This window comes from Nymphaea colorata, chromosome 9 (genome assembly GCF_008831285.2).
Source record: "Nymphaea colorata isolate Beijing-Zhang1983 chromosome 9, ASM883128v2, whole genome shotgun sequence".
NCBI lineage: Eukaryota > Viridiplantae > Streptophyta > Magnoliopsida > Nymphaeales > Nymphaeaceae > Nymphaea > Nymphaea colorata.
Window position 1 is genome coordinate 12,952,983 of NC_045146.1, and position 21,013 is coordinate 12,973,995.

The 21,013-nt window shown below is 38.7% G+C and overlaps 4 protein-coding genes across 4 annotated transcripts; 2 read left to right on the forward strand and 2 right to left on the reverse strand.

The window, feature by feature from the left end:
* Positions 1–722: 722 nt before the first annotated feature.
* Positions 723–5,429, reverse strand: LOC116260759 (serine carboxypeptidase-like 34). The gene is made up of 10 exons (XM_031639226.2): positions 5,144–5,429; positions 4,032–4,139; positions 3,841–3,936; positions 2,992–3,084; positions 2,806–2,897; positions 2,267–2,551; positions 2,021–2,160; positions 1,776–1,868; positions 1,593–1,698; positions 723–1,053 (listed from the first exon to the last, which is right to left on the reverse strand). The coding sequence occupies exons 1-10, from the start codon at positions 5,388–5,390 to the stop codon at positions 904–906; spliced, it is 1,410 nt and encodes a 469-aa protein (XP_031495086.1). The 5' UTR covers positions 5,391–5,429; the 3' UTR covers positions 723–903.
* A 1,315-nt stretch (positions 5,430–6,744) lies between these two features.
* Positions 6,745–9,916, forward strand: LOC116259854 (thioredoxin-like protein YLS8). Its single transcript, XM_031637812.2, has 3 exons — positions 6,745–6,897; positions 7,929–8,057; positions 9,379–9,916. The coding sequence occupies exons 2-3, from the start codon at positions 7,938–7,940 to the stop codon at positions 9,685–9,687; spliced, it is 429 nt and encodes a 142-aa protein (XP_031493672.1). The 5' UTR covers positions 6,745–6,897; positions 7,929–7,937; the 3' UTR covers positions 9,688–9,916.
* A 721-nt stretch (positions 9,917–10,637) lies between these two features.
* Positions 10,638–13,313, reverse strand: LOC116261107 (pentatricopeptide repeat-containing protein At5g08305). Its single transcript, XM_031639722.2, has one exon. The coding sequence runs from the start codon at positions 12,950–12,952 to the stop codon at positions 11,339–11,341; it is 1,614 nt and encodes a 537-aa protein (XP_031495582.1). The 5' UTR covers positions 12,953–13,313; the 3' UTR covers positions 10,638–11,338.
* A 718-nt stretch (positions 13,314–14,031) lies between these two features.
* LOC116261109 (proteasome subunit alpha type-2) lies at positions 14,032–20,307 on the forward strand. Its single transcript, XM_031639723.2, has 11 exons — positions 14,032–14,313; positions 14,421–14,497; positions 15,975–16,039; positions 16,981–17,027; positions 17,940–18,015; positions 18,182–18,249; positions 18,325–18,394; positions 18,715–18,800; positions 19,816–19,878; positions 19,966–20,031; positions 20,120–20,307. Exons 1-11 carry the CDS (start codon positions 14,273–14,275, stop codon positions 20,166–20,168), a joined length of 708 nt encoding a protein of 235 aa, XP_031495583.1. The 5' UTR covers positions 14,032–14,272; the 3' UTR covers positions 20,169–20,307.
* Positions 20,308–21,013: the final 706 nt, after the last annotated feature.

The following is a 21,013-nucleotide window of genomic DNA, read 5'->3' on the forward strand; positions in this document are numbered from 1 at the left end:
ATCTTGTTTTAGAGAATGACATTGAGCTGATTAGAATTAAACAGATGCCAATTATGGAGTCCAAGATTTGAACCTAATCAGTTAGATCTGGTAGGAAATAAAGATCCTTTTATTGGTATAGATTCATTTGTAGTTTAAAACTGCAAACTTTTTGGGCCAGTAAATTATAAATAAGATACCCAAAGGTGCATACTGAAGATCCTCAACAACTATTCAATATATATGGTTAGAGGGCATATCCCTGCTTTAATCGACTTAGCGTGCCAACAACTATCACATGGCATCATTTATCAACAACTATCACATGGCTTCATTTATCAAATTATACGAGTCTTCGATGAGAGTCCACAAGGTACTCGAACAGTTTTATTGACAATCCTTTATTCTGACAGCATCTAGGGTTTCTCGAACAACGTGATATCTTGCACCGCTAAATCCTTTAGTCTTCCTCCTCTCACTATACTACAACAGAATATTCTTGTAAATTACGGCCAATCCAGATACATAAGCAGTGATTTGGCAACTTTACATAACCCACAGTTTGGGTTTTTGGGGGTGAGTGCATTTAGATAAGTTCTTTAGGGCTAATAATTTAAGAACAGAGCATTATTTCTGAATTTTGGAACAAATTCTTCCTGATTCGCCAAAACTGCTGATAATTAAGCCACTCATGAAGCTTGAACTTTCTCAATCTTGGTTCACTCTCATTGTTCGACAACCAAAATTCATTCAAATTTTATTTCAGTAATACAGGAGGTATCAAATTTCATCGCTACTGCGTGGCTACGGATGAACTTCATTGAGTGATTGAGATCCAACAGCCTGAATGGTTCATCAAAAATATCACGAACTAGGAAGCCTCTGAGCTCATTCCCTTTCATGTTCCCCTGACATTGATGCATGCTAATAGGGCTCTTTTGGAAGCTTCCGATTCTTCAAGAAGTGCTTGATGAGTTCACGCGAACGAGCTGGAGCAAAAGTGGGAACTTGGTGCCCGGCTCCACGAATTGTCACGAATGTCAGTCCATCATAAATTTCAAACCACCCACCAACCTGAAATGAGATTCAAAAACATAATCAAGCAATCATAAATGGTCAATTCATGATCTAGTGAACGCCAAGACTTATCTGAGCCTACATAAGGTAAGTTTTTTCATTGTTAGTGGAACCTGGGTTTTGTATATACTGATCTTGAAAAATAGAGATCAGGATCTACCAAACTGGAAAAATTGAAAGATCTAATGCGCTTGCATGGTTTTGAAACTTTATGTAAAGCAAGCATGTTTACCTCGAACTATGGGGCTTTCTTTACTATCCACAAAAATCCAAGGTCTTCACAAGTTCTTACCTGTAAAATATGTTTGTTTGGACCCACATTGCTAGGTTCATGTCATGGTGTAAAGAACTTGTTTTCATATTCAATTCTATTATATTGGGTCCATTTCAGCCTGAGTTTTGTTTTATTCCATTAACTAAACTGATTCAGATAGGGAGTAATCTCTCGAGGATGGCTAATGGTGCTATTTCTGATTGTTCTTGTGTTCATTTTATTAAGGCTCTAGGACAAATGAAAACAGATGTAAAGAGAGTACCTGCTGATGGTGGTACCAAGGTACCCATTCTTCCACCACCTTCAATCCAAGTTTTTTCAGTGTATACCTTGTTGCCGTCACCGGAATTCTGCCATCTGTGTCGCCACTGCAGAATAAAGGGGTAATAGAAATCGGTTCATCGTATGCTAAAAAAACAATGCTCAGTTGGGCCTCGAGATTCACCTGTAAACCCAAACTCGGAGGCCGCCATGGACGAGCTTTCTGATGATCGGGAGGATGGAAGATGGCGCATCAGCCCAACTGTTAATCTCATCACTGCAAAGAGCATTCATGGAATCACCTCATGACACCAACCATTCAAGATTCTTCAAAAATTTTCGAGCACCAACAAATGGAAGTAAATGCATGATTCTAGCAGATGATGAAGAGATCAATGAAGATCCAGAATGAAATTGAGAAATATAAACCTGCAAAGAGACCAGGGGCGGCTGATTGATCCTGTGACATTGGCGTGAAGTGCCTCCTGAACATCAGGCCTGTTGAAGTAGACTTCTGTGTAGACGTCCAAACATGGGTCGTATCCCGCCGGCTTCCTGTGCCAACCCCCCTGTAGACAACAAATCAAAAGAAAAGTTCAACTCTATTTAGTAATTTTCAAATAATTTTTGGCTTTGCCATTGTATATAAAAGAGGATGCAAGATGTTACGCTTACAAATTTGGCTAAGACTTTGGGGGCGACGCCGGGAATCGGCCTCCTCGAACGGCTTCCGCCTCCCGAGGTGCAGGTTGGTGTGTACAAACTATACATATCTATGATATCATAGACGGCGTAGTATCCATTAATGGCAGCTTCACACTCCTCAGTCTGGTTCACATGGCTAAAGTTGCAGTGCTTCTTGATGGAGTGATAGAGGCCGTCTGATATAACGGCATGATCCCACGCATAGTCTATCATCCCGTTCTGGTCCGTCTCATCATCCAGCAATGCGTTCCCAATCTGCAAAGAATTGTTGGTGTTACACTTCTTATATAGAACTCTCAAGAAAGAATTCAATTTCCTGCAACTGACAAACTGATGAATGAGTCCTTAGCATATGTAAGGAAGACATTGTTGATTATCAGAATTAAAGTCGAATTCTTATATTATGTAATCATTATTATTCTGTTCTTAATTTTTTGTTTTAACATGTAGTCATCTTCAAAGATTTACGGGCATGTTAATTTCTAGAATGAAGAAAAGAGGGGGCATACAATGAAACCCCTGAGGTTGATGTAGTAATGGCCATCGCCTTCCTTCTTGTTCTCATCAAATATCAACTCTGCTAACTCCGGAACATAATGCCCTGTTGCCCATTCATTCACACGTGATTAATTTTAAACAGTAACGACGTTTAAAGAAAAAAGAAGCTTTTTGATCCCGTGAATTCTCTTACTTACCTGCGTAGCTCTCCCCTGAGATGAAGAAGTCATGGGAACTGTACTGTGGGAACCTTTTGAACCAGTTTACCAGGAAAGTGTAGGAATCTCTTGCTGCAGACACAAATGAATTCTTTCTTATCACTATAATCAGATAAACCGTATTTGTACTTGGCTATGCCAAAGTACATAGAATTGATTTTTCATATTATAAGTCTTAGAATATGCCCGCTAGAAGATATAAACATTGTCATGGGCATTCATTATGAATTTTTTGTTTTCGTTCAATCTGATAAGAACATTATGAATTTTCAGTTCCTCGCTTCCTGAATTAATTGAGTAGCATAATGTAGCTGTTGTCACATAGGCCTCGGAGCTTTACATTTTCTTATAGTGCATCAGGCTTTGGTGTGATATAATCAGCCAATTTTTGGTTCAATATTTTGAAAAAAGGAAAAATATATTTATCATTTTTTTGCATTATTTTAACGTTTATACCCAATTCTTTCATTTTTTTTGTTTTTCAAGTTAATTTCACCATGTATTCAAATTTGAACTTAAAAAATTAATTTTCATCATTTTTATCATCATTAGAACAGTGTTTATCACTTTATCTAGTTTTATTTAAGTTTTCCTGTTATTTACTGATTTATTTAAGATTTTTTTTTTGCAAAAATTTTGCCGAAAAATATCTGAGAAAAAATCTCTTTAGTACAAACTCAAGGATGATATTTCTGACAATGTTTTAGATCATATATTATGAGATACGATATATTATGAGATACGTGTTAGCTATGAAACACCCTCTTTAATTACACTGAAATGTTTTAAGCAATAGCCACTGATTAAAGGCCCAGAAAAAGAATATACCTGTGATCTTATCTCCAAGTTTGGGAATATCAGAAGAGGTGTTTGTGTAAGAGAATCCCACCCCAACTGGTGACTCTAGGAAGAGCAAATTTGCCTCTGCAAGAGAGACAGAAGTTTGAACTAATTCAGGATCTCAAAACGGAAAAACACAACTAATTAAAACTAAGAAGTGATCAGACGGTGTGCAATACCCTTGTTCCAACTGTAGTTATTGAATTTTAATTCAGGAATCCCTTTCTTCACCAAGAACGGACCTAACTCTTGTGCCTGTCCATATCCAATAGAAGAACAACCAGGACCTGCATTTGACAAAAAACAAAGAAAACTTGCGCTTTATGAATAATAAAATCAGCTGCCACAAACTTACTTTGAATACCCATGAAATGAAGTGCTGCAATAAAGGACATGCATGTGAGCACATGGTCGATGCATGGCATGGGGCATGTGATCCCTTTATATACATATATATACAATTTATTCATTTCTACGCTATGGCTGTGGAAAAAACTCAATTTGTTTGCAAACTTCAGTTTCAAGCTGGAGAGCCACGTGTAATATATATATATATATATAGTTCGAACTTTGGTGTACTATATAAGAGAGAGAGTACTAAAAATAATAATGATAATAATAACAATAATAAGAATGATAATCACGACAAAAAGAAAAAGAGGAAGTTCACATGAAAAGCATGCGACAAGCCGTAAAAGACTCCAACTGCACTAGGGAGTTTGCTGTTCATCGATTATCTCCGAAGAGTAACACGGTACAGGGATACGCTTGAATCGTAAATAAATTATTTATTTGTTATCGTTATTACTGTTTGTTTATCGTCATTATTTATTATTATTATTATTGTCTTCAATTACGGAAGGAAAAGGGGAATGCTTGCTGAAGAAAGTGGAGAGAAAAAGTTGCCAAATGTAAATGGCGGATGCCATGATATATTGATATGTAGATGGTGTTAGCATGCATGGGAATATGAATATCATCTTCCATCATCTTGATTGGCAATATTGACCATAGCATATTCTTGACATTGATGATGATGAGATGATTATGTTAAAATAAAATGCCTTGCGATTTGACTCATGAATGACAGTTTTCTTGGCATTAATGGCAAGCATGGGTACAAACGATGATGATAATGTGATGATGACCTGTTGCCATGAAACGGTGGAGCATGATGGTGGTGGCGGCGAAGAAGAAGAAGAAGAAGATGATGGTATGTCCATTGTCAAGTCCATGCAAACATTGTCATGATGATGATATTCTGTTCATGTAAACATTGTATGCGATGTACCTCCATTAAGCCACAGAAGGACTGGTTTCTCCGCCGCCTCGTGAGTAGCCTCAAAGAACCAGTAGAAGAGGGCCTTCCCACTGCGGTCGTCGACGGTGACATATCCGGCATACTGCCGGAACCTGACCGGAGGTTGGCCGGGAAGCCTCCGGACGCGGTCGGCCTCCTGGTGATCTTTTAGATCCGGCGGCGCAGACACAGCGAAGGGAGAGAACAGTAGCACCAAGGAGAGGAGCAGAAGCGCCATGACCAGCAAGCACAAAGAGCAGCAGAAACCCTTGTGGGACTTCTTCTCCCTCCCCTTCTCGCTCCCCTCAGGACTCTTGGCCACCATTGCTACTTATAGACGCCTCTTTGCCATACACGTTCCCGCAGACGAGCGATTCTGCATTACACGTCTGTCATGCTCAACAATTACCATATATTAATGCTAATTGCATCAACAATATCGTATCATATCGTTAACAAATATATATATATATATCAACAGAAGCCTTCTGGTTGGCCAATTATATATATAGTATATTGATATAACAATGGCATTCATATTCATCGCATTTATACTATTTATTGGCGCAAGCTTGCTTATAACTGTGATAAGATTAACTGGACAGGCTTTTACGTTTGGGAGTTGATACGTGAGAAGCAAGACTCGAAAGCTTTATTCCAAATAGAAGATAGAGAGTTAAAAACTGCTCTTCTTAGCATTGACGGTTGACGAACTTCTTGGGATTGTGTTGCTTCCTTGACTTGCAGAGGGCCTCGAATTGTGGTAGGATTCGAATCTGGATCGAAGAATCATGTTGTTGGATGCAAATGGATTGGCTCATATTAGTTTCTTATCCACGCCGATGAGAAGAGTGATTCATCTTTATCAACAAAAAAATGACAATAATAATAATACATTTGAAGCCCATCATTTAAGACTCAGATTGAACTTTTGTTGATGATAATTTAGAAAACTAAATTCTAGTTTGAAATAAATCTTAGGAGGGGCATGGATGATACCCTTAAAAAACTTGGTTTTATGAAAATCAAGTTTTGTAAAAAAAACCTGGTTAAAAACTAAATTTTGTAAACTTAATTTGGGTGTTTGAATGCAAGCGAAAAATTTAGTTCATAGGCAAAAATTAGGAGGTGTTTGAGTGACACTTAAAACTAAGTTTTTGGAGTGTTTGGATTGAGTTTAAAGAAAACTTAATTTTGACAAGACCTGGTCCTCCTTAGGTTATTGAAACACAAGGTTTTGAATGTATCACCAAAAAGAAAAGAAAACAAAGCTTTTAAAACTCATTAAAAAACTTAGTTTTATAAAATCTAGTTTTTAGAAAACTGGGTTAGAAGAGGGTATCAACCAAGCACCCCCTTAGTCCCTTAGTGTTGTGTAAAAAACTTAAGGAAATATTTTTTTAAGCCCTTCATGAAAACCAAGTTTTTCACAATCAAGTTTTGTTAAATCCAATTTTATTGTCATCCGAATACTCTTCAAATCGTGTTTTGGGTCAAAACTTGATTTTAAGTTGTCTTCCAAACGCCCTTATATTGTCACGTAGGGCTTGAGGGAGGGCAGTTCAGTTATTAGGAAGAAATCAAAGGGCGATTTTCCAGGTAAGGAGTCATCGGCCATCGGGACTCTATACATAGAGGCGGAAAGGGGTGGCGGATTCTCTCTCTGCTGCCTGGTTCCTGCAGTCTGCGCCCGGATCGTTGCCTGTGGGGGTTTTGTCTAGCAAGTCGGAGGTTCCGTCTTCAAGGTAACAGTTCTTTGCTCGCCTACTAGTTCGCCCTTATACCTGTCCTTAAAATCGATTTTTGCCAGAGATTGGGCGGATATCATGTGGCAATTGTAGGCTGCTCTTGCTGAAGATTGCATCCACCTGTCTCAGTTAGGTCGAATTAGGTTCGAGCGGAGTCTTTTGGTGTATATCATGAATTGTTTTTCGCTAATTTAGGTTATTTTTCCTTGTGTTGGTTTCTGTCTTTGTTGTTACGGTTGGTGTCAGATGTCACTTATTCCCTCTTTTTGGTACTGCTTTTTTGTTTTTGGCGATACTTGTTCTGTGTCCCTTTTTTTTGGAGCTTTCTCTTCTTGTTTGGATTGATGTGTGCCTTGAAAGCTCTTTTTGTGGGGAATTTCGCGGATTATTTGTTTTCCTCTTAACTCACCAGTGGAATCCCCTTCTTATCATTATATGCGTGTGTATTATTCTATGGGATTGAAGTGTGATAGAGATATTGTTAGTATTTGTGTCTTGAGTATCTTATTTTGTATTATTATTTTAGAATTTTGATTCTTCCAGTGTGCTTCTGTGGTCGGCTCATAATAGTCTAGGAATGGATTTGCTGGTTAGGACTCAATGGAGTGGCTGAAGTTTGCAAGGTTATTCTAACGGGAAGGCCTTGGGTTAATCTATCTTGGGTGAAGCCGCATTCAGTGCGTTTATCATTTCTAGTTCAGATAGGTAGATCTAGCTTCTGTGATGCGGATATTTATGCTCACGGATAAATTCATTTGGGCAATTTGCTCATGTTAGTGGAAATTGTTTGATTTAAAGTTTAAATATCTCGTTGTGCATCAGTGATCATGTAGACAGAAGGTTCAGACAGATCAGCATATTGAGCAAGTCTGCTAGTTCACTGTTTTTTGACCTTGTGCGTATCAATATGCGTTTCCAGCTTCCTTATTAGTTGTAGATAAAGTGGATATTGGAAACATTATGTACTATTGATCAGCAAAATAAGTGGGCCTTTTAATTCCCATCTCTGCATTCTGATAATGTTCCAGGAAGAGAGAATGTCGTACCTGCTTCCCCATCTTCATTCTGGCTGGGCTGTAGATCAGGCTATACTTGCTGAGGAAGAGCGACTTGTGATCATTCGCTTTGGACATGATTGGGATGACACCTGCATGCAGGTAAGTTTTGCTATTTTAATCTCTTCCTAAATTAGTCATTGCATAATGGGACTGGTTGAACCCATTCTCCATATTTATAACCTTACGGTCCAAGCTGTTTTCATACAAACCGATGACAAAATGTGCTCAGCATCTATGCTAACCCGTAAATTGACTATTTATTTTTGCCTTTATCCTTCGATGCATTTTTTGCCGTTGATTTTCTTGTTATGGTAGAAACTTGATGCACGTCGGATTCCTGGAACTTAAAAGCTCATGTCCACTTACTAGCCCTGAAGGTTAATTTCTGTGTTTGGCTTGGGCAAAAAAAAGTAAATGTAGATTATATGTTCAATCAACTATAACAAGCATAAATCCACATATTTGTGTGTGTGTGGATATAGAACCTTTAATGATCTCACTTCTGTCATGTTATTTTCTTTTTATTTTTGTTGCATAGGATCATAATAAAAAAATATAGATATTGGGTTTCACTAGCGAGCATTTTCTTCAGTATTTAAAAGCAAACATGCTTTTCTCTGGATAACCTTGGTAAGATCTTGGAATTCAGAAAATTTTTAAATATATATAAACTAATAGAATAATATTGTGGTATTGTCATGAGAAATATGTTTTCGTGATATTTTGAAACTATTGTAAGGTTTTCCCTTTAAAATTTGATTTTACATTTTTGGTTTTTGGTGATAAGAAGACTGTATTTTCAAAGTAGCACTACCTTTGTGACTAACTTTGTACGTTAGGATATGATCGGTTTCATTGGATTCTTGGAAACATTATATTATATTGATATGGTATCTTCTGGAATTTCCCTGGTACATGAAATTGCTTTTAAATACTGAAGTGACAATCGACTTGGCTTTTTGCATCTCCCACTGTTTGGACGTACAAGGCAATGTGATAGAGAATCATGGATGTAAAATACAGGCATGAAGTATTACCATTGTGGCCTTTTCTGTGATTAGACTGCCCATGATCCTGAAGCTAGTAATTTTAGTGATTGATCTTAACATGTCTTCCATGTTTGGCCACTGTATTAGGTATAGTAAGTCATGCTAGTTAGTTTTGAGCCCATGGAAACTAAAAGCTACATTAAGACAATATCCATGGGATGCTTAGCTATGAAAGATGTTTTTGCAGAGAGGAACTATTAGCTTGGGAAGTGAAATCTGACCATTCTGCTGCCATAAGGAAAATGCTGAATGGTTGATTTCTGTTATAGTGAAACAATTACCTTTTTTCCTTGGAGAAGCTTTTTGTAGTAGCAAGATATCTCATTGTCATGAGTTTGATTTCTTATGCTTTCTCACATGTATAATTACAGATGGACGAGGTGCTCGCTTCAGTTGCTGAGACAATAAAGAATTTCGCTGTTATTTATCTGGTTGATATTACAGAGGTGCCTGACTTCAACACAATGTATGAACTGTATGACCCTTCTACTGTGATGTTCTTCTTTAGGAACAAGCACATAATGATTGACTTGGGTACCGGTAACAACAACAAAATCAACTGGGCCTTAAAGGACAAGCAGGAATTCATTGACATTGTTGAGACTGTGTATCGTGGAGCCAGGAAGGGCAGAGGTTTGGTGATTGCACCGAAGGATTACTCCACTAAGTACCGCTACTAAATCATATGTATGGGAAACAAGACCATGCATGTGGCCCTGCGTGTACCTCGCATCAATTTATAAAATGCTCTAGCACACTTGTCAAATGAAACTATTATTGGTTTCCTGCAATCTTGTGGGCGTGATGCCTGGAGGTTCCTCAGAACCCCCACAAGAATATCTTTTGTCGTGTGCACTTTGGTGTGGAAGATATAGTTTTCTGCTTAGGTATTTGCCCGAGCTTTTGTAATTGCTTTCTACTTCTCATACGCTTTTACACATCCTTTGTTTCGCTACTAATATGATGGACTAATCCTGCACGATATTGTGTGAAGAATTATAATTGCAGAAATTGATCATGGTCCCGGCCAACAAATTTCATCATGATCACTGATATTCCAAAAACCATATGTATTTGGGAAAAACAGCGAGATGCCCATGCTTTTTTCTTTTCCCTCGAATGGCAAAGCTAGTGCATTATTCTGAAGCCTATTGTTTCTTAGCCAAATCATCCTGTGCCGGTAAGGCGGTAAGGATTCCTTTCCCTTTTTATCCTGCTTTTTTGGCTTTTCTCCTAGACCGTGGGATAACTCTCCATTACAAAATTGCGATCTACTTAGTAAGATTTACCCTGCCTAGCGTGGCCCAACTTTTGCTGTCACAAGTTTTCACTAGCAAATGATTTTGCTCGACACTTGGCTTCAGCTTCTGATGGTTGCTATGTTTCCACTTTGTTTTAGTATCAGTGTCCGCACCCTTTCACAGGAAAACATACGGTTTACAAAATCGGAATTTCTTCACCCAGAAGCGCACGGTTTCTCCCATGGTCGGTCGCCTGGTTGAATTAAGTGCCCGTTTGATGGCCAAGAAATGAATTTCTGGAATTAAAATTCCAGAAACTTATATCTAGAATCATTATGCAATGATTAAGGCCAACTAAGGAAAAACTTTCGCTCATGTACTAAAAAATATGAGATTAACAAGTATAAATTGCGGGTCATTTCATCAACCACTGTCTGACTGCTCACAAGTTGCAAGGTAATAAAGTAACATGTGAAGACGAGTGCCTAGGAAGAAACGATAGGCTCAACCCTGAACAGTTTGAGAAAGCTGGGCGTTGATTATTGAAACTGTACGAATTGTTTCCAAGTCCTGTTGATTATGCTATTGAGGCAATGGCTAAGAGGGTTCCCCTTCACCTCTCAATGAGAAGATTATTTGCATGTTGAAATCAATTTGCTGCAAGTCCGTCTCATGCTTTCTTCGGGAAAGCGCCTCTTCTTGTGTCAGGAGAAGCAATTAGCTGCTCCATGTTGGACCAGATAAACCCCCTTTTTGCGATGCCAACACGTGTTCCGGGAATTTCATCCATATTATGATATAATATAAGAACTCAAGGAGATTGTTGTCAAGACTGTGGCACAGTGATCCACGTTTAACGCAGCTACACTGCAACGCCTGCAACATACTGGAATCCATCATTCACGTCGGAAGCAGCCAGCAACTGCCCATCTGATGCCGCAGCCATGGAACCTTGGTGAGTCGCTCAGCCTTCTCATTGCCAATTGCCTATCTTCCCCAATTGTATTCTACAAAAAATGGCAGGGCCCAAGGATGCCTCGCTCCCCGGCCAGCTCCATCCACATCTCAAGCAATCTGTCTGTACTTTCTTTCACCAACCCACACTACAAACCTGCTCCTCCACATCTGCCTCCAACTTTATCTGGTTAGATAAATCATCTAGCAATACATATATTTCTCCTGCCTGAGGATGCGTCTTGTCTTGAGCAATGAATCTGTGAAGCATACCATTCACGTCGATGCAGCTGTGGCCTGGAGATTTTTTCACCCCCCTGTCCTCCATCATCGCCCTCATCTTTCTAGCATCGTTCCATCTATTAGCATCAGCATAAATATTTGACAGACCGATGTATCGCCCATCGTGGCCAGGCTCCAACTTAATCAGACGCTTCCCTACGAGCTCACCAATATCCAGTCTTCCATGTATCTTGCACCCATTGAACAAAGCTCCCAATATTGGTGCAGTTGGTTCAATGGGCAGCCTGTTTATGAACTCGTAAGCCGCATCCACGTGCCCAGCTCGACCGAGGATATCCACCATGCAAGCATAATGCTCGACCTTAGGAGTCATGCCATGTCTCTTCAGCGTCTCAAAGAACCTCCATGCTTCCTCGACCAAGCCTGCATGGGCGCAAGCAGATAACAGAGCAAGATACGTGATCTCATCTGGTCGAACTTTGGCCTGAAGCATTTCTTCAAACAATTCAAGCGATTCCTTGCTCAATCCGTGCATTGCAAAGCCACCGATGATTGCATTCCAAATGAGCACGTCTGTTTGGCGAGGAGGAACTGCTTGGAATGCCTCGATGGCCTCCTCGATGGAGCCGCACTTGGCATACATGTCAACAAGGGCCGTGGATAACTGGATCGTCATTTTAAACTGGTTATCTTCTATGTAGGCGTGCACTCTTCTTCCTTGATCAAGTGCACCCAGATGGGCACAAGCGCACAAGACACTGACCATGGTGACTTCATTAGCTTTAACGACTGCCACCTTCATCTTTTCGAATATGGCCAAGGCCTCTGTGTAATCCTCACTCTGGACATACCCTGCGATCATGGCGCTCCAGGTGACCACATCCCTCTCAGTCATTCGATCAAACAGGAGGCGCGCACACCCTACATCACCACATTTCGCATAACCATCCACCATGGTGTTCCACGCCACCAGGTTTCGGTGCGGCATTTCGTCGAACACTTTTCTGGCGCTCGTTATATCCCCACAAGAGGAATACATGTGCATCAAAGAGTTTTGAATAAATATGTTCAGTTCAAGGCCGTTCTTCGTGACATGCACGTGGACCGGTTCGCCGAGGCGGGGAGACAGCAGTCTCGCGCACGCCTTCAAGACAAAAGGAAAGGTGAAATTGTCCGGCGAAACTCCGGCAACCAACATCTGCGTATACAACGAAATAGCTCGAATTGGGGCCTTGCTCTTTGAGAAGCCACGAATGATGGCGTTCCAGGCGAAGACTGGAGGACGTGCAAGTTGGTGAAAGACGCCATAGGCGTAATCAAGCTCACCGTGTTCTGATATTGCACAAAAAGACAGAATTCTAGAAGAGAAATACTCCTCCAGAATGCATCCGGAGACAATCGTTTGGGCATGGATCTGCTTCAATTCCTTCATTGAACTACAGCATTGAAGTAAGTAGGAAATGGATTGGTTCTGTTGTAGGGCTCTTTTGCCTACAGAAATCAACATCAGGAGAAGAGACTAGAGGGAGTTCCTTACAATGGAGTGGAGACAAAATAGCCATTTCTCTCTCTCTCTAATCGCTCTTTCGTCTTCGCTCCATTTGATACTTTCTCAAGGGAACAGGAGGAAGTACTTCCCTTGTCATGAAGTTTGATGGAACATGTTCTTAAAGCCATGACAGAATATCATGGGCAAGGAAATCTGGGATGGAACTTAAAATTTCCTGCTCTTGTCTCTCTTTGGAGTTTCTCACTGCTGCATTCTAAAATTTTTGTTCGCAACCATGAAAGAAACTTGATAGTCAAACTAATTTTGTAGTCAATTTCAGCATTTTCTGCTACAGATGAGGATTCTTGTTGCATCTACGCAATAAACAATGGTGAGATCGAAAGAATATTTCAGGACTACCAGATTCTTGATTAAACTGAAAATGGTCGGCATATTACTATATTTTTACAATTTATTATACTTTCGAATAGAATTCCTTCACTTAATATCATAATAAAAAAAAAGTGGTTTCTTCCTATTTTCTCACTCCATTTTCACAATTATTTCAATAGAATTTCCTCTTGTAATATCATAATAAAAAAGTGGCTTCTTCTACGGTCGATTAGAGAAAGGACCCCATTCAGGAAACCAAGTCCACTTTTAGCGACATTTGAGTTGGACCAAAACCTAGCCCCAATTCGACCCGCCATGGCACTTTTTCCGCATTTCTTGCGCCCGAAGAAAGTCGGATTCACAATTGTCCAGCCTTATAATCATGCACCCTTAGTTTTGCAGGAAATTACAGAAACACCAGTGTTTGAGGGAATTGGAGTTCATTGCTACCAAAGAGGACCTGTTATACAAAAGTGTTTATAAAGGTTGGCAAAATTTTCGCCACCCGAATTTGATTATTATTAAGATTATTAACATTGGCGTTTTGGAATTCATTTCAATCTTTTCTATGCAGCTCTTTTGGAATTTTCATTTTTATCTTATTTACATTTTCTGGGTTTACAAAAATCACATTTTCTGGGTTTATAAATGACTTTTTGTGGTGGTTTTGGAAGAGTATATATCAGGAGCGGATTTTAATCATTGGCTGCGAGTGCCGATTCGCCTACGGGTCCAGGGAGTGAACCTTGACCCGAGGCCGGGGGCGATTCGCAAGTTCTTGCAGAACAAGGGGCGTTTGGTCTACAAATTATAGAAGCGTAAACCTTCTAATTCCCATTTCTGCCGGCCAGATTGAAACTCCGGCGTCCATCCCTCGGGTGTCTGTCTTCCTCTCTCAGATTCGTCTTCGCATCTTGCTCATCGCTCAGTTTCTGCAGAATCGCAATGGGTGACAGCCAGTACTCGTTTTCTCTGACCACGTTCAGGTGCGTAGAATACACAACCCTAAAAGTAATGACCCTTGATCTTCTCCAGTACCTGTTTGTGCACGTGGAGCTTTGCTCTTAACTTGTTCTCGTTCATCTTGCCGTAGCCCGTCGGGGAAGCTAGTGCAGATCGAGCATGCTCTGATGGCTGTCGGATCTGGCCAGACTTCTCTTGGGATCAAAGGTGTGAAATCCCTTTTATGTTTTGTTCTTTGCTCTTGTTTGTTAATTGACTCACTTTATTTTGGGGCTTGTTGTTTATGAGTAGTAAAATTTTTTGTTCAGTGGTTAGATAAGGTCCATATGGAAGTTTTGGTTGATCTTATTCAGCGATTGATGGTTTGTTTCATGAACCAGTGAATGTCTGTGGACCAATTTGAAGCGGGCATGGGTTCGGTCGGTCGGTTGGTGCTAGTTGTTTTGGGCGTATTTCTTGCTTACTTTTAACTTGAGGCAAAGTTATAGGGTTCATAGGTTTTTCCATCGAAATGGAACACACTTTAAAATTTACAGTACAACTTTGCGGGCGCCTGCGGACTAAAAATTGAGAAACGGTGGTAGCACAGCTTACTGCTGAATGTAGTCTAGTTCCTGAAGTTCACAGTGACACGTTCGAGCCGTCTGTTATTCTTAATTATTTTTATTTCTGGAATTTTTGCCTGGTTGTGGCATCTCCTAGAACATATGGAATTAAAGCAAATGATTGGCTTCTAAAAGGAGCTTGCAACTTAGGTTTTAAGTGTGTATGATAGAAGCACCTGAAATAGTTGCTGCTGGCGTCTAAAAGCAATAATTGTGACTTTCGAGTGGAGAAATCTGCATTTTATGGTCAAAGGGAAATCTGAATGTAGTGAACATATCTTTTATGTTGAGGACATAGGATCATGCCAGCGATAGTGTCATGAGAATCAATACGAATCATGAATCTTGATCTTCCAAAGCAGTTGGTTCTTTGATGTGTGCTCTAATATGCAGGAATTAGATGTTATAAACTCAGAAACACTACTCATTAGAAAGCAGTGCAACTTTTTCCCATTTTTTTGTGCAAGTTGTTGGGAATAAGTCTAACATTCTACTCTTTTCTAAGGGTCATACATGAGAAATCAATGAAAAAATGTGCATGGATGAAATAAGCACATCTCGCCTTGCTGAGTAAAAAGGAAGAAACATTTACCCATGATAGAATATGGCATGTGAAGCATGAGCTTTTTAGGCGCTCGAGAATATTTTTTAGGGACATGAAGGAACATTATGGTGGAATATTCAATAAAAAAGAGTTGGAAAATCCTATAGGCAAGACAAAACATATTTGGAAGAGTATGTGTAGGCACACTGGAGTTGGAAGAGTACCTGCAAAAACTTACATGTAATTTTTTTGCCTAGTCAGTCTTAAAGTTAGCTGCAAAAAAATAGTGTGTGCCACCATGGTTTCTCGAGGATAGTGTGGTCACGTGGTAAAATGAACATAAAGGCTGCATAACTATTTTAGTTACATGGCAATCTGAGCTTCTCCTCGAGCAGTTGGTTTCATGTTTGTTTGCTCTCATTCAATAGTTTGGATTCTGGAAAACGGATATTGTATTTGTTGTTTTACTTTTCAATTATTGTCTTTTCACATTGTTAGATGAACGGTATAAGAAGATTTTATGCTTTTCTTGCAGCTGCCAATGGGGTTGTCATTGCCACTGAGAAGAAACTACCCTCCATTCTTGTTGACGAGTCTTCTGTAAGAATCTACATACTGTTCTTGTGAAGATTATTTCATCACATCATTCCAGAACCAGTTTCCCTAAGACAAATACAAATTAAATGATTGAGTTTTACTTCTTTTAGCATGCAAGGTTCTCTATGATCTTCGAGTATGCATCTTCCGTAGTCAGATTCACTTTTTGGTTTGGGCATGTCAGTGGCACATCCTCTAGTGTGGGGCATGGTTATATTCTATGGTTTAAGTTGTCAAATCAAGCTGACACAATTGGTTCAAGACCCTAAAAGGTTAGTCAGGACTAGCTGGTCCAGGACGATTGATTATAAATAAATACATATATTTAAAAGAAAATAAATACAAATGCACATACACACACACACACACACAAAGAATGCACATATATATATATATATATATAGGCGAGGAAGTAGTCAGCTGGCCAACAACTAAACTGACAACTTGACTATGACCAACTAGTGATTGCTCTGGAACACAGGTCAATTGATAACCAACTCAAGCAACTAGTCGGACTTGTCAATCAAATGGTCAAGCTTTTGACAAGTAAGGTGCTGATATGAGACACTTGGCAGATGTATATCATGCCTTCGGTTTTTGTTTTCCCTTCTGGGTCTCCTAGATTTCAAGCACCGTGAGTGCTGTGTTTTTACAAATCCAACAATGTAGGTGGATCAAAATGTTCAAAATTTATAGGACTGAGAAAAGAATCATGAAAAGATGTATAAATAATTTATTTTAAGGTTTTAGAAATTGACAGTCTTAGCTTTCTTGGCTCAGAAAATCAAATGTAGATATTGGTGATTTTCATATTATGTTTGTTCTTATATTTTAGACATTTCACATCCATCTATATGGTTAGATTTATGAAATGCAACTTAAAGTACCTAGCACCTCCTATATAGATTCTATATGTTTTCTGATTTTAAACTTCATTCTGTCAGGTGCAAAAAATTCAGCTTTTGACAGAAAATATTGGAGTTGTCTACAGGTAATTTTTTTATACAACTTTATGAGTCGGATGCTTTTAACATTCTCAGCAGTCCCTTTCATGTGTGTTCTGCTCCCTTGTGTAACTTAGTTTGTAGATGACTTTCATTATTAGTTAGTTAGTGTATGAGGAACTTTGGGTGCAGAACATTTCTTGCGAGGTCATCATGGCAAACATAAGTGAGGTGACAAGATGCATGCTTACTATGATGCTGAAGGTTTATAGAATCCTGTTGAATGTTGACAAGTCCACCATGGTAAAAAATGAACTAGGTGACAGCATGCATGTGAACTGTGATACTAAAGGTTAATTCCTTTCTGGAATTCCTTTTGAACATGGTTTGGGATTAAAAACCTTATTTATTTATTTATCTTAAAACTTCAGTTAAAGCAGTCCAAATTTTGCTAATAGTCTGAATATGATAGAATGCTATGAACTACAAAGGAGTATCACGTGATGCACTTGAGACAGGTAAATCGTAAGATAAATACTGAATCAGTTCTCACGGTATATTTTATTTACTTCTAATGCAATGATTGAATGATATATATTGTATACACACAGATAAATACATGCCCAAGAAATAACTGTGCTTTAGATCACTGTGAAGAGATGGAGGCCTCTCATTTGTCTGATTTGCTAGTTATGTTATGCAGGTGTCCCTTTATACTTTTTATTCTTGCTCTGTTTCTTAGTTCCTTAATGTTCCCTAAGAGAGAAAGAAATATGAGGAACACATACTTTTACATAATTTTGCGCTGTATCCTTGATACCCAAAGTTCATTATCTCTTGTATCAACTGAAAACTACGAACCTCTAGGATTACAACAGGGGAAATAGTTTCTTTTCTTCTTTATGTGCAGTTGTGGTTGATAATATTCTCACAAAAGTCTGTTTCTTCTGTACTTACAGTGGGATGGGTCCTGATTTTAGAGTTTTAGTTCGGAAAAGCAGGAAGCAAGCACAACAATATTACAGACTCTATAAGGTAACAATTTTGATTTTTAACATTTTTCTTGTAAGGATTTTTCTTTTCTGCTGCTTGCACAATATAATTATATTAATCGAGTGTATAGAGTATATACTGTTTTTTTTCTAATTCAAACGTGTTTTTTGAGAAAAAGCACTAATGAGTATTTCATCTAATGTTTTAGGAGCCTATTCCAGTTACACAACTTGTGCGGGAAACTGCAGCTGTCATGCAGGAATTTACTCAGTCTGGGTAATTAGCTTGTAACTTGTGGAGTCATGCACTTCTACTAATTTAGCCATTTGATTGCATCATGACTGATTGCAGCGGTGTGAGGCCATTTGGAGTTTCATTGCTTGTTGCTGGATATGATGACAATGGCCCACAGCTTTATCAGGTTTGCAGCTTAGCATCTGATTCATTCCATAACTATTACTTATGCATGAATTCTCACTGTAGCAGGACTTTTATTAGCTAACTTATTCTTTGAGCCGTTATTATTGTGATTATTCCGTTGTTATTGTGATTATTTTATGGTGCTTTTGATGTCTAATTCAAATTTCTATCTTGTTCTCTCTGTCAACATTAATTTTGGTCTATATATAAGCATTATTTGTTTAAACTTGATGTACCATAGATGCTTTTTGACTTTTTTTTAGCTCTCAACCTTTCATACTTTGATAAATGGCATGCTCAAGTTCCCTTTTTTTTTTATAGGTGGATCCTTCAGGTTCGTATTTCTCCTGGAAGGCATCAGCCATGGGGAAAAATGTCTCAAATGCGAAGACTTTTCTTGAGAAAAGGTAGCTGATTTTTTGCATTTACTTTGTTTCCAAAGGTTGATAATGATTCTTTAAATGGAAACATAATGGAAGATATATTGGGCCAGTCTCACAATCAGAGATATGAAAGGATTTTTAAGTCAAATCCATGAGGGCAGTTCAATTTGGTTAGTTGCTTGAATATCACTAAGGTGGTTTGGTAATTGAAATTGTGTTTTGCTTTATTTTTTGCAAATTAAATAAAGGTCCATATGCTTTCCTGGTGCACTTGCAAATTTAGAGGAGTCCTAACTCTGCCTTTCCCTGCATACAAGCATCCATACTGATGGGATTATAAAGAATCATTATGAATACGTCATCTTGTTCACAAGAGCTACACTTTTAGTGCTGGATCATTTGTCCTTCTGCATGCCTGCCTTTGCAGTAATTCAGTTGTTGATCTTTTCTAACCTCACACGGCATTACATGCCCATATTGGGAGTTCTTTGGCACAATCATTTGCTTACCCACTGATTTGTTTTGCTTTGTCTCTTAGGAGACATCCGATAAAATTGGAATGATACACTGGCTTATTATGCTTTTATAGTTATAAAGAACCTGGCACACTTTCTGGAGAGTGTAACTTGTCTGTGTGCTTTCGGTGTTTATTTTATTAGACAAGGAAACAAGGCATTCGTGGGTTAAAGATAAACCAGCAATCAAGTGAGAATTGTTATCTTGAGAATCGGAGGCATTCATGAGTTATAGAATAAATTTTGACATCTATCTCATCATTTTAGATAGTTTCTCTTTGAACATCATTAACCTTTTCTTTAGCCCTAAGCAATCCTGATTATGCAAAAAAAACCATAATGTGATGTGGCGGTAATAATTTTTTCTTCCTTTTGTGGCCATTTTTATTACCGGATCAAAATTCTGTGTTTTCTTTTTCGATGTTCTGTCTACTTCTTCTGGTGCTATTTTGTGTGCTAAAAATTCACTTTTGGTTTTCTTTTTTCCGAATAAATTAAAGTTCTTATATTGTTCGTTCTAACAGGTACACGGATGACATGGAGCTGGATGATGCGGTCCACACAGCAATACTAACACTAAAAGAAGGGTACGCATTTTGAGAAATCATGCTGTACAAATATCTTCAGATTTTACTGTAGTGTATTTACCTCTTCGTTTTTTTTAACCTATGTAGGTTCGAGGGCCAAATCTCTGGTAAAAATATTGAGATTGGTATAATTGGTGAAGATCGACAATTCAGGTATTTGTTGTTGGCATAAGTTTCCATCTGAAAAAGTGCAATGTGATTGAAATTTTCACTGATCATATTCTGTGAATATGTTGTGCAGAGTCCTGAAACCATCCGAAATTGATGATTATCTTGCTGAAGTTGAGTAGCCGAATTGTCCGCTCTTGTTCATCTGAATTTTTTTTTTCCATTTCTAATCTTGAATTTCTGGAAGCATAGTGATAGATATGATAGTTGAAATTCGGAAAAAAATTTAAAACATTTTATGCTATTCAAGAGTCATGTTCACCTGTTGTTGATCGATGAATTTATCAAGTAGTGTTGCCCTATTGAGACCGACCATGAAAACGACTTGCTAAAAATTCATGGGGGTGGCTCTCCTGGGAGAACTTCATTCCTCACCAACCGTGTCCATTTTCTTCTCACTACCGCCATCACTCTCTCATCAATAATACAACCTTGTTTATTTCTCCTCTTTCTTATTATCCTGGAGCTACAACATGAAACTGCATGATGGCGTCCTCTGCCTAAAAAATTTGGGTATCACTAAAATCGTTCCTTGAAACACAATAAAAGATGCATGTGGTTATCCGAGAAAGGAGTTATGGTGAAGTATTCGATGCACATGTTGCCTTGTTTAACATAATGCGAAGCAAAGGAGAGGGACTGAAAGATTCAACTCATGGCGGCTACGTTGTGAAACCACTGTAGACATGAAAAATGAGAACAGCAATTACGAAGCCTGAGATATTTTAATCGCGAAATTTCTGGTTCTCTCTTACCAAGCGTGTGTGTGGAGCCATTCATCTGCGCCAGCCATGCTTTCATTTAGCAATCTGTGGAGGGTGCTATGTCTATGCTCCCATTTAAGAACCAAATACTACATTTTCATGATGGCGGATCTTATTGTACAAGGCGTGCGCCGGATTGCAGGTGAAGCTTACTCTAGACTTCTCGTTCAATGGTTCTTTTTCCTCAAGTGCTCTTGAGGCTT